Source organism: Cygnus olor, chromosome 3 (genome assembly GCF_009769625.2).
Source record: "Cygnus olor isolate bCygOlo1 chromosome 3, bCygOlo1.pri.v2, whole genome shotgun sequence".
NCBI lineage: Eukaryota > Metazoa > Chordata > Aves > Anseriformes > Anatidae > Cygnus > Cygnus olor.
This window is the reverse complement of record NC_049171.1, coordinates 68,099,383-68,112,613: the sequence shown is the minus strand read 5'-3', so window position 1 is coordinate 68,112,613 and position 13,231 is coordinate 68,099,383. Positions and strand designations below refer to the sequence as shown.

General features: G+C 37.3%; 1 protein-coding gene across 1 annotated transcript in view; it reads left to right on the top strand.

Annotated features, from left to right (window-relative positions):
* Positions 1-13,231, top strand: part of ESR1 (estrogen receptor 1) — a 169,043-nt gene that overhangs the window by 53,848 nt on the left and 101,964 nt on the right. Inside the window, 1 exon segment of the mRNA XM_040552612.1 lies at positions 1,899-2,403. Within this exon segment, the coding sequence (XP_040408546.1) occupies positions 1,899-2,403 (505 nt within the window).

The window sequence follows — 13,231 nt, the reverse complement described above, 5'->3', positions numbered from 1 at the left end:
GACCTTAAACTCGTAACTGCCATTCATTTCAGTCTGTGTAGCCCATCAGACTGGCTGTTGAGAGCTATGCTTGCTTGCTGTTTTGTGAGTCTCTGCAGATGCACATTCACCCACTCTATGCAAACATGCACACACTCTATTTTTTCTCTCTCACACTGTCTGGCATATTTTCAGTATAACTCTTCGAAGACTTTCTGAACTGCTGGGTATGATTGTCTGATTATTATTATTTTTTTTAACTGGGAACATGTTTAGTCCAGTGTTATTTAAACAGGCTTATCTCTTTGATCAAAGTCTGCAATCTGAAATTTGAACAGGGTAGGGAGGGTGGCGGGGTGGGTGAGGAAATCTATCAAGTACATATTTATGTGTGTGCTGCTGTCTTAGCTGTGTGTCTGCAGAGGTACAAATATATATTATGTCAGTATAATCTTTGAAATGTAAGTAACCTGCTATTTTAGAAGTTTTAAAAACACAATGTTATTACTAAAATAAAACAATTTTTAGTAAACTTTTCTAGAAGCTATTAGTGATGTGCATATTCAGTTTTTCAGTTTCTTGGGTTTTCTGAAGGTTGAGCCGAGTAACTGTGGAGTTAAGTATAGCATAGACTTTGCTAGTAGCAAAGTCTATGCGTACTAACTGGAGCCCATATATTAATGTGTTTAGGGTTGGCATTAATCTGTTTAGCTGACTGAGCCACAGACCACAGCAATAATACTAGAGAACTTGGAACAGCTTCTGGAGGTTTCCATTTAGCTGGTTCAGGAGAACTGGTTTGTGCAAAGTTAAAATTATATGGAATGAGATGGCAAGATGAAGCATGCATGCCACACCTTTTCATTATGTTCTCTCTCCCCCACCCCCCCTTTTTTTTCCTAAAAATAACTTTGAGAGGCATTTCAGTTTGTTTTAAAGCTGATCCCATTAGTTTATTTTAGATTACTTGATTTTCTAGTCTGAAGTCAAAAATCAAGTTTGCTGAGCTTTTGTAAAAATATCCTGTATTCAATTCACGTGTTATGCAGTCAATTATTTTTTCCTAATATTTAAGATTTTATTATGGCAAAGTCTGAAGGATGCTTTAGTTCATAATTTTATGGGCCAAAAAAGAAGCAGACAGAAAATTATAGGCTAATCTAAAGCTTTTCTTCACTTTTAAAGTTAGTTTTACCCTCTAGCTAATTCAAGTTGCTATTACTGATGCAAGCGTGTTATAAATGTTTTCTCCTACACAGATCATCCTTTAATTTCTGTTACTTCGTTCTGTTGACTGAGGCTAGCTGCACACACAAACAGACACACACAGGCGCATGCGCTTGCACACACATTCTGCTTTGCCATATCTCAGTTACAGCATAGTCCTACCCAGGGTCATTGCAATGTACACATTACATATTTCTAGCAAACACGAAAATGAATCAAACAGGAGGAGAGATAAGCACAGATAGATTGGAGCCTGCTGAGGAAATAAAAGGCAGTAATGTGGCTGACCACTGGACTAGTCTTCCTGGTCTAATTTCAGCGTCCTTTCCCGTTAGTTGCTGTGGAGCGCTGGCTACTCTGCAGTGAAAAATTAAATGACTAGTAAGAATAAAGTAACATTTAGTGGGACAATTGTTTGGTATAACTCCAAAGCTAATTGTTTCTGAAGTGATGTTTAAACCAGCGTCGGCACTAGGCAAGAGCTCCTGGCTTGTGGCCAGCACCTTGTAACGCATATTAGCGCAGATGAGGAGTTCTCAAAAGTTAGAGGGAGAGGGAGAATGTGCGTTTCCAGTGCTTACCCTGCATTTGTTTGCATCCTCCTCCTTGCCGAGATCAGAGGAATACCTGTGTAGCGCTGCTTTAACGTGATTTCTGCTGAGCCTCAGAATAGGTTCTGGTATTTTTTTTAGGTGGACTGCCAGCTGCCGATCTCGCTGTTGACAGTAAAAGCAGATATGTTCCTTGCTCACTGCCATTAGCAATGACCATGACCCTTCACACCAAAACCTCTGGAGTTACCCTGCTGCACCAGATTCAAGGCACTGAACTGGAGACACTGAGCAGACCTCAGCTGAAGATTCCCCTGGAAAGATCACTCAGCGACATGTACGTGGAGAGCAACAAGACAGGAGTTTTTAACTACCCAGAAGGGGCCACTTATGATTTTGGTACTACCGCTCCAGTGTATGGCTCTACTACTCTCAGTTATGCCCCTACTTCAGAATCTTTTGGGTCCAGCAGTCTGGCAGGATTTCACTCACTGAACAATGTCCCACCAAACCCTGTGGTGTTCTTGCAAACGGCGCCCCAGCTCTCACCCTTCATCCATCATCACAGCCAGCAGGTACCCTACTACCTTGAAAATGAACAGGGCAGCTTCGGGATGAGGGAAGCTGGTCCTCCAGCCTTCTACAGGTAAGTGCTACGGATGATTTCTCTTTCATCTTTAAGCAGATATGCTGAGAAAAATAGAATGTTGCAATATGTGTGCCCTCGGCTTTGCTTTTTGTGTAAAGGACCATGTAATCTCATGGAATCGTCCACGATATCTAGACCATAAAAATAGCAGAGGATAAAACAAAACTGTAACTCACAGCTGACTGTGCCTTTAAGCTGTAAATTTTGAAAACTGTATATAAATGAGAAATTAATTAAATCATGAGTGGAAATGTTGGAAAACATGAAAACGTAATTGATTAAGGAGTGGCAAACAATCTCCCTGTTGCAATATATTAGAATTACTGTCTAAAAGTATACTAAAAAGACTTAGACCATTAGATGTTTTTGTATGCGAGCCGTTGTTTGTTCAACTCTTAGCTGCTAGTAAGAGTATTTTCCTCCTCTGACTTCCTTTACAGTATAAGTGGCTTATATAGAAAGTCGTTCAGACATGCAGTATCCTTCCTAATCAAACTGTTACAGCTGACTCTGTGACAGTATCTCAGTCAGCAACCACCTCTGTGAGCTACCATAAGAGCTGTATGCCTAATAACCTGTATTTTTCATTGGATATATTTTCATATTTATCAAGCAGAAATCTGACATGCTGCATTTTGAAAGAAAAGTGCATTTTACTTTACCTTTTTTTTTTTAATTTTACTTTTATTCTTAGATTGAAGGGTTTTAATATTATTGTCAATTATGAAAACATTTACTTAATTTCTGAAATAGGTGGGAGTAATTAATAGAGCTGTAGCTTCCAAGAAAATATAGTCAAACACACCAATACTCACACTGTTAATGTTTGTGCAGTGTTAATAGTGTAATTTTGCATCAGCATATTATAATGGGCTTCAGTGAGTCAGGGTGAACAGTTAGATATATTTATATATATATTTTCTAATTGCTGTCTGCATTTGTTTATTTGGGAGATACAAGTAAGTTTGCTACACATGGAGTGACTCTAAAAAAATAAAAACAAATTATTCTTTCCTTGTTGAGGATCAGACTCTGTCAGACTTACTTGCACAAGACAGTATGTTGCTGGGAACAGCAATGTATCTTCTTAAAAACAGTCTAACTAAGCCTGAGCGAGAATCTGGTAGCAGAATATGTTCCAGAAAAACAGATTATGGTTGCACTTTTTGCAAACGATTAATCAGTTTTGGAGATCAGTTGAAATAAAGACTAGTGAAAAGATAATGGTTATGCCAGGCAGTCCAATAAAGTGATCTGTTAACTGAGTTGATTCAAACAAAATGCATTTTAGTGCAATCGAATGCAGTTCCTCTAGGAAGAATGAATACATGTCAGAGCATAAAGATCTTGATTAATTAACTGATTTCAGGGTAAAAGTGCACTTTGCACTACAATACATTTTTTTTTTTTTGGTAGAAAGCATGTAAGGGACCTGAGATGTGTAAACAGTGGAGCAGTGAGTTAGTGAAGTTGAAATACACAGGCAGGAAATGTGCTATAGTCAGGGTGATTTCCTTAAGGAGAGAGAAAAACAAGAATCATCTAGAAATAAATGTTGAACTGTGGAAATGAAACTCTTTCATTTTTGAACAGTGAATTGAGGTAAGACACTTCAAAATAAAACTAGCATACTTTTTAGTACTGAAGTTTAGCTATTGGAGCAAACATGTAAGGGCAGTGCTGGATTCCCTGTTTACTGATATTTCTGATCAAGGATGACTATGTCCTTTGAAGATGTGTTTTATCCGTACACAACTAATGGGGCTTAAAGCTGCAGTAATTAAGTGAATTAATGATCTTGGATGTGCAGGTGGTTTATCTGTATACAAGGTTATACAACAGATTTAATGGCCCCTTCCAGCCATAATTCTGTAAGGCACATTTGATATGGTAATAGGAAATGTGCATCAAAGTCCTTGCTATGATTATCTTTTGTTAACAGGCATACTACTGTTGGAATTAAATTGATAAATCATTGTTTTTTTCTTCATTTCAACAAGACTGTGTTTAGAAAGTTATTGTCTTGACAACATTAAATTTTAGGTCTTTATTCTTGTACTTTGGCACAAATCCAATCACAAATAGTCTGCTAGAAATAATTTGAATAGGCGTTCAGTGTCTGGGAAATATTTAAATACCTAATCATGGGGTATAAAAGTAAGTTCTTTCAAAAATATTGAAATGCATGAATTTCCAATTTGCTTCATTTGGCTCATCTCATTGGCTTCACTTGGATTCTGGAAAAAAAAGAGAGCATGGTGCAGTGTAATCTGTCAGTAAATAAAGAGATGCTGGAGACTGGAAGATGTCTAACTACTAAAATAGTGAATTTCTGGAGCAACCTACCACAAGGAATGGTAAATGCAAAACAATCTCAAACTAAAAGTCCTAGCAAAATGCAAAATCTATCATGATCAGTTTATGATATGGTGGCTTGCAGCTATAGCAAGTAGTGTAACTTAGGACTCCAAAGGACCCTTCGGGAATTCTTATTCACTATTTCTGTGTAACAGTTGTGCTGTTTAGCTTGCCACACTGGGATGTTTGCATTGTGTCACCCTGTTGTATGATCGATTTGGGATGCAAATAATGCATTCTGTGATATAAGTGACTAGGACAATAAATATTCATTGTAGGTTAGAGCTGAAATAATATTTTGTTAGTGCTTGGATAAAATGTTCAAAATATTCAGTCACAAGACTGCAAAAATACCACATATAGTGAAGAAAATATTTAAGGTAATTTGATTTCGTTACTGAATATTCAAAATCATGCTGACTATAAACGTGTATTAATTGACACTTATTCAGTCAGGAGTTATATATTTTTTTCTTTTAAATTGTTTCCATTTTAAACGACTGTTATTACAAGATAATGACAGACTTGTGTGTCTAGCTGAAGAATATAACAGTACATAGAGAAAAGAACAAATGTTGTGAAGAATACAAATAAATAAATAAATAAGTCTCCCTCTTCCTGTAGTTTCTAAATCATGGGTCATAAGAATTCGAGAAAAGAGAATGGGCTTAATTAATTCATATTGTGCTGTTCTGAACTTGACCCCTTTTATGTCTGACCTTGTGGCTTGTTTTTATAGGGAGCCAAACTAAAATACCTTTCTCCTATCTTACAGTGTCAGTATTTTTCAGTAAGGGAGAGAAGGCATAACACTAGTTATGTTTTTGATTCTCTTTGAATCGTACATATATTTTATTTTTTCTGTCATTGTTTTTAGTAGTGTTTCTTATTAAAGGCTGGCTATTAGTTGTTTATTAATACAGGAAACCCTTTGTGTATGGATACTATGGTAAACTAATTGAAAGATTTCTTTTGTTCTTCACTAATAAATTTGTGTTCTGGTCAGATTACTTCCTTATCCTTTTTGTCAGGTTTTTGTTCATTCAGGGGAAAAAAAAAAGAAGCCATTCAGTATCTAATTTACCTCAATAAATTCCTATAAACAACAGCAAAGATGAATCCTTGTTCTTCTTCCAGTGTGTGATGTTACAGTGTTATCCCACTGAGTGTGCACTCCTCAGACCTGAAGTAAAATCATGCCTGTATTTCAGGCTCTCTGTAACCTACATTTGGTGCTGCGTCCAAGTTTGACCAAAACCCATGTAAAAAGAGACAGCTCCTACCAGCTACCTCATGAGGGAATTGTCTATTAGTTTGTAGTGATTGACAGAGACAGGGCATATCAGCATACGAAAAGAAATATCAGATGAAAAATCATTCATTACTCCCTCTATTACCTCAGGCTCTGGAGTTAGATTAATATAATAAAGTATTTATTTAGCTTTACTGAAATGTATTTATCATACTGAAATTGATACTGAATTACTATAAACGTTGTTCTAATCAGTATGATCACAGCTTTGACTTTTAATGCTTTCTAGAATGGAGAAAGATTACAAATGTAGATTGACTCCTCTTCTTCTGTAATTTATAAATCCAGTTTGAACAGCAATGTTACTTAATCTAATGTTTTCTTTTGTTTTCTTTTTTAAAAATTTTTTATGTTGTCTGATTCATTATGAGTCTTTGTAGCTGCTCCTGTTGAGTTCTCATTAATGAGGGTTCCACATTTTAAGATTGAAAGAATGTTAGAATAAATCTATTTTTTTAATGCTGTATGAGGTTTTCCATAACATGAAAGAATGCTATGTACTGTGAAGTTTTTTTGGGTTCTTGTTGTTGTTTGTTTTTCTCTACAGCATGAATCCATTCTCAGGTTCTCTCTAAGCATCAGTGTATGACATTTGACCCCAGTTTGTTGAATACTCAGTGTTCTTGTTTTCGGAGATTGTCCTGTTATACCTGTTAATTTTACAGCACTAGATGCCTGTAATGAAAAAGATAGGAAAATGTGGAGTTACTCTTTCTTATGGAAGTGTTGTGAAGATAAACCTGTTAAAGGTTCTGAGGTACTTACACATCAGTCATGAGGGACTCATGCAATTTTACTGTGTTTACAACTCTCCTTAGGGAATATGTTGATGCCATTTGAGGGGCTGTAAGGTTAGAGGGGGCTGGTAGATATGACACAGGACCTACAACTTCCTGGAGCAGCACGTAGGTGTCAGTGAGAATGATCACCTAGGACACTTCAAATATCATGCGACATGGACAGCAGCATCAAACCTTCATAGACTCCCTTAGTCTATGGAAACAGAAAGAGAAAGAGGCACTGTAAGCACACACATTATCCCTTTCTAAGACACATAATTAAAATAGACTAGATGTGTCAGGGCCTACCTAAAAGCGTGAGTTTCTCTTTCTGTACAATAAAAGATGACTAACGAGACTCATTCTGGTGCAGGTATCTTTTGAATGGACAAGGAGGTAGATGCATAGTGATGTCCAGAGCTATATGAAATTAATGCCACCCTTAAGTTTCCTGTTTTTAAGGAGTCAAAGATGTCAACATCTATAATGTCCCTTCAGATAGACACTGTATTCCTATATATAGACACTATATTCCTTGAGAGGAAGACAGAGAATTGACTCTGTGTTATTGGCCTTGATCACTCTTGCTCTGAGGCTATTGAAACAACAAACACTACTGGCCATATCTGCTCTGATAGGGAAAGCATTAATTGCTGGCACCAGTTCCTTCAGCAATTGCAAAGTGAATATCAAATGTCAGCATTTCTGATTAAGAAAACAAGAAAGGCTGACCAGAGCTAAGACAGCTCTAAACAATGTAAAGGTGAAGAGTCCTGCAAATGAAATGTATCCACTTCTTCTAACAAACTGAGACTAACTAATTTGATATTGTTGATAATGAAACACTAAAACCAATCATAGGCTCCCTGCTCTGTCTGCATGGAGTTTTTTGTTGTCTATACAGGCATCAGAACTGAGATCAGAGCAAAGATGCTGTCCTTCAACACCCTAATTTAAAGCATTGCTTTCATTGCATTAATGGTGGGGGCTGCTTGGAAAATTTGCTAAAAAGAGAGGAGTCACATCTGAAATTCTGCTCTATCCCTATTTATTTGAGTGGCCTTTCCAGTGAAATGAAAGAGGACATCTTTTACCACGGCACATTAGGAATCCTGATCAACGTGACACTGGGCAAAGCAAGGCATTTCAGCTTTTCTGCAAAGTTCAGGTTCCAGTTGCTGGGAGGATTCTTTTATCATTTTACTCAAGATATTTCTTCTCGCCCAAGACAATGAACTTGTAAGATACTGCTTGCCAGATTTAACCTACTACATACTTAGAGTTACTGTTCCTCTTTGAGACAGGAAGATCATAAAACTTAATCTGCAAGATAATCTTCCTTGACAAGGTATAACAATATCAGAATTGGGAGGGATCTGGGAAATTTATTCTAACCTTTTATTAGAACAAGGAAATGTGGTCCTTAGAAAACATGGAGATTAAATATGAATGTCCTAAACATAAATTCTATTTGATAGATGTACATAATAATAACAGTGGTCTTCCAACCAGTGACATTCTTAATCAGTGACACAACCACCAGCATCTTATTCTAAATGAGAAATGATGCCTCTCATATTATTTCCACTCTATGGAAGACATTAATAGAAGAAAATAACAGTAAATGTTGAAAGCCAGAAGTAAGTACAAATGTTTCTTAAGCAAGTTGTTGGTGGCTAACCATGAAAAATGTTGCATGTAACCACTTAACATCCAGTGGGTAGCAAATCAGTCTACAACTACTGTTCAAGAGTATAGTCTGTCTCATATCAGACAACATGGGCGGAACACATTGTATTCTGTTTCCACATGCTGTTGTCTCACAACACTGCCAACTGTCAAAACTTACATGACCAGGAGCCAGGCAGCTGTATCTATGTTGAGTGGCTGTTGAATGCTACAGGAGAGAGCCTTCCTGTCCCCCTGAGGATGACACACCAGTGAGCAGCTAGGCAGCATTGGGTTGCATTTAATGTCCATGCATTTCACTCTACGGTCATAAGCTATGTGAGCTAGCAGTACATTTTTTCATCTTAATCATCATATACAGATAGGAAACTACTTTTAACTCGTTTCCTAGGGAAAACCTGTATTTCTTAATTGAAGATTTTTCGGTGTCTCATTGGTCTGTGGTGAAAATGTTGTCCAATTCAACTGCAACCACAAAGCAGCTAGTTCCAGTCCTTTTTGTTATTTTATTACTGGCTATCATGCAGACCTGTGAAACACTGCTTTGTTCACTACTGTCTGCTTCAGGATTGATTTGTGCTGCTAAGACATGACTATAGAACACTTCCTAGGATGATACAAAGGAGGTGTCTAACTTAGGAAGAAAACAGAAAGGAAATTTACTGCAACACAGGAAAAGTCTCATTCCATAGTAAATACAAATGATTAGGAAGATATAGTGCAGAGAGTAGCAGCTGCAGAAGCAGCACAGAATTTAGGCCTTAAATCTTAAATAACAAGACTGGGAAACTAATAGTATCTTCTACAGATAGCCTCTGCTGCTGGTTTTACATATAGCCCAGTTAAAATTGGAATATATAATACCTACAGCTTTCTTTTGATTTCCCTTTTCCTTTTTCTGAAATTTAAATGTAATTGTAGTTTGTGAGACAAGATCTATTCATTTGTAAATCCATGAAACATATTCCAGTTCTTAGAAGCATGCATTTTTTCCCTCTTCAAAGTTGATCTGTAAACAGGTGTAAGCTTAGAAAGTGCTAACTCTAAAAATATATTTTTTAATTCTGAAGACTAGTACTATAAAATCTGTTCTTTGGCAAAACTAAAATATCATATAATACCTTACCATCTGTATTTACAGTTCATAAGGCTAGTAAGCATTCTTACTTAAAACATTTGTTGTGCTGAGCTATCTTGATCAAACAGTGTCTCTAGTTACTACTTAGTTACTTGTATCAGCTGTTTTCTAAAGAAAACTAATTCATATAAGTGTTTGCTGCTTTGGTTATTAGTTACACCTTGAACTTGAGATGGGATCCCTGTTTCAAATTACGTATCACAGAATCCTTGTACCCAGGAAACTGTAGCAGCAGCAAAGAACACTAAGGCCAAGAGCATGTGCCAGATCTAAGTATCTTTAGGGAGCTAATATGTCAAAGAACAGCTTTGTCTGTTTGCTTCCATTCTGCAGTAAAATGATACTTCTCCTTTAGCCAAACTGATAAACACAAGCAAGGAAAAAATGTGTATGTTGCCAACATATGAGCCACTGTAACACATTTATTACTTTACAATAGCTTTACATGGTTTGGATTACTTAGCACATGTGGGTTGAAAAATATTTATAGCTTTGTCTTGCCATGCAACATGAAATATAGTCCTAGTTTTCTTCTACCGGGGTATCAATAGGAGATAAGGCATATTGCAGCTTAAGAATTTAAATAATGCTAAAGCAGGTTGCACATTGGTAAGTTAAATTACTATTACTACTTCTTCTTGATCCAAGGAATAAAATTAACAAACAAAGAGGAAAAATATCTGATTCTACAGAGAATTTTTTAAACACCACAGAGCAAGACTACATTTTACATTCAAGTAGATTTAGTAATGTTGCTTATTATTAGGTCTGCCTAGTTACTCTCTTTTCTGGTTACTTACACTGCCCAGCTTTGACTTACATTTTTAGTGTTGGATGGTTATCTCTCTCTCTCTTTTAAACGTGTTTTGACAAAAAACAAAAAGCAAACAAACAAAAACCTTAACTTTTTAAGTATCAGGTAGGGGAAAGGAAATTTACTGTGAGATGAGAATCAAAGAGTAATATAAGTTTGAAGGGTCCTCTGAAGATTACCTGGCCAACAGCCTGCTCAAAGCAGGGTTAACTTCAAAGTTAGATCAGGTTGCTCAGGCCCTTACCCAGCTGAGTTTTGAATATATCCAGGAATGGAGATTTCACATCGAAACAGGGCAACCTGTTAGAGTGCTGAACCACTCTCACTGTTTCCTAATGTGTAGTCAAAATTTTCTTCTTAAAACTTGTGCAGTTTGTCTCTTTTCCTTCTCCAAGAAGAGCTTGGCTCCATCTCCTTTACGTTCTCTTATTATACAGTTGAAGACAGCAATATAGTCTTCTAGGACTATACAAATTCAGCTCTCTCAGCATCTCCTCATATGCTGATATGGTTTCTCTTCTGTTTTTAATGTCTTGTTGCCACATTTGTATTAGTTCTAAAGAGTTTGGCAAAAGTGACACCAGTAAAATGTGGTCAAAAACTAAGCTTAAAAGATTGGAAGAGGAGTAAGTAAAGGAGGTCTCATTGATGAACATAACGGGTCCGGTGAAACAATCAGGTGGAGCTGGTAAGGTGGAAACTTTGAATCTCTGGTAAGAATGCTGTAGCAGGCTGTTGTGAACTGGCAGACAAAACAAGGACATAGAAAAGAGGGAGAAGCCTAGTAGGAGAAAGCAGATACTATTCAAGGACCTTATATATATATCTTATCCCTCCCTGGTGGTCTAGTGGTTAGGATTCGGCACTCTCACCGCCGCAGCCCAGGTTCGATTCCCGGTCAGGGAAGAGTTTTTTGATGGGCAGAGGCCAATGGGATGAGGTTCAACATGGCTAAGTGCCAGGTCTTGCACTCAAGTTGTGCCAGGGGAGGTTTAGGTTGGAAATTAGGAGACGTTTCTTCTCAGAAAGAGCGGTCAGGCATTGGAGTGGGTTGCCCAGGAAGGTGGTGGAGTTACTGTCTCTGGGGGTGTTCAAGGAAAGGTTGGACCTGGTGCTTAGGGACATGGTTTAGTGGGTGATATTGGTGGTATGGGGGTGGTTGGACCAGATCATCTTGGTCTTTTCCAACCTTTGTGATTCTGTGACCTGGAAGAGTTTGGGAAGGACCAGAAAAGTCAAGTAGAAGGAGAAATCACACAAGAAGACCGAGTTGGAGAAAAAGGGTGGAATTTCAAGGTACTCAGAGACTGAGACTAGGCGTGGGGCCAACAGAATTGAAACAGAACAAATATATATTACAGAGCATGGGGCAAATATGGCCAAGAGGGAGAAACAGGAGGTATGGATCTGGGGCTGTGTAGAACAACATTCCTCACAATGGGTGTGTGATATTTTTGCATTTCATTCATGTTCAATACAGATTTGCCTAGAAGGTAATGAATTAGCCCAGCTGGTGGTTCTTCCAGTAGCCCATGTGGCAGAGGTCAGTGCTGTTGATATGAGCTTCCATCACTCCTTAAACACTAACTGCCACTGAGAGGACTCCACGAGATCTTGCTTTGGGTGTTGATGGTTTACTTTCTTTAAAGCCTTGTCATTTCTCATGTACACAGAGAAAATATAATAAAGTAACTTCAGAATATGACACAAGCCTTCAAAAAGCTGAGATGTACCAGAACTAAATTTGCTTGCATATATCTTTCTCTCTGTCTAATTTCCTAATGTGAAGTATCACTGCTTTAGCACACAGAAGCCTTACGAATAAATATTCACTGGTGTCTGTGAAGTACCTAGTTGTTGTAATGAAGAATACTATTGAAAATCACATGTGGAATATCAGTAACACTGTTTTCTGAGCAGGCTTGAATAAGTAAGACATGAGGCTACATATGAACAAGGGTGAAAACATGCAAAAGATGAGTAGGTGCACAGTCACCTACTGAGTATAATTTTGGAAACTAACAATGCTATTACTAACCAGTGTTTGAAATTGAACAAAAATAATGTTTCACAGGCTTGTTAATCATGCATACCTAGTGTTTTTCTTGGGAAAAACAAAACAAAATGGCATGGATATATTTCCATTTCAGTCCTTACATGGAATTGTATGTTCATTTACTTTGCTTTCATTTAATAGGTAGATAAGGGATGACTGCACAGAAACAAGGAATTAATGCACTATTTGAGATATGACCCGTGGTTCCTTGTATCCCTTACTTAGGATGAAGGATTTTCCTGGTTTCATTTCAGCAAAGCACTGAGGGTCTTACTCTTCAGAGGGAGAGATGTGTTTCAGTACAAAAGCCAGTCCATTAAAAATATTAATTGCTCTCTGTACCTCTTTTTTTGAAATCATTTAAGAAAATTACTAGGGCCAAGAGTGTATTTTCAAAAATAACTAAAACATTGCTGAACATCTAGCACCAGCTTCTTTTTTATTCATTGAATGGCAACATTATGTACTAATAGCTTCATGCTGTTTTCATGTATGACCCATTTTCTGACTCATACATGCCTCATTTCCTCTCTATCTAATTCACTTTATTGTCAACAAATGTTGATCTGTGAGGAAATGGCAAGCGACCTGAAAGCAGTATTGCTTAAGAGGCTGGCCTCATATCTCTGCTCTCCCTCCAAGTCGTTCCAGAACTAAAACTTGGAAGAGTTAAGCTAAA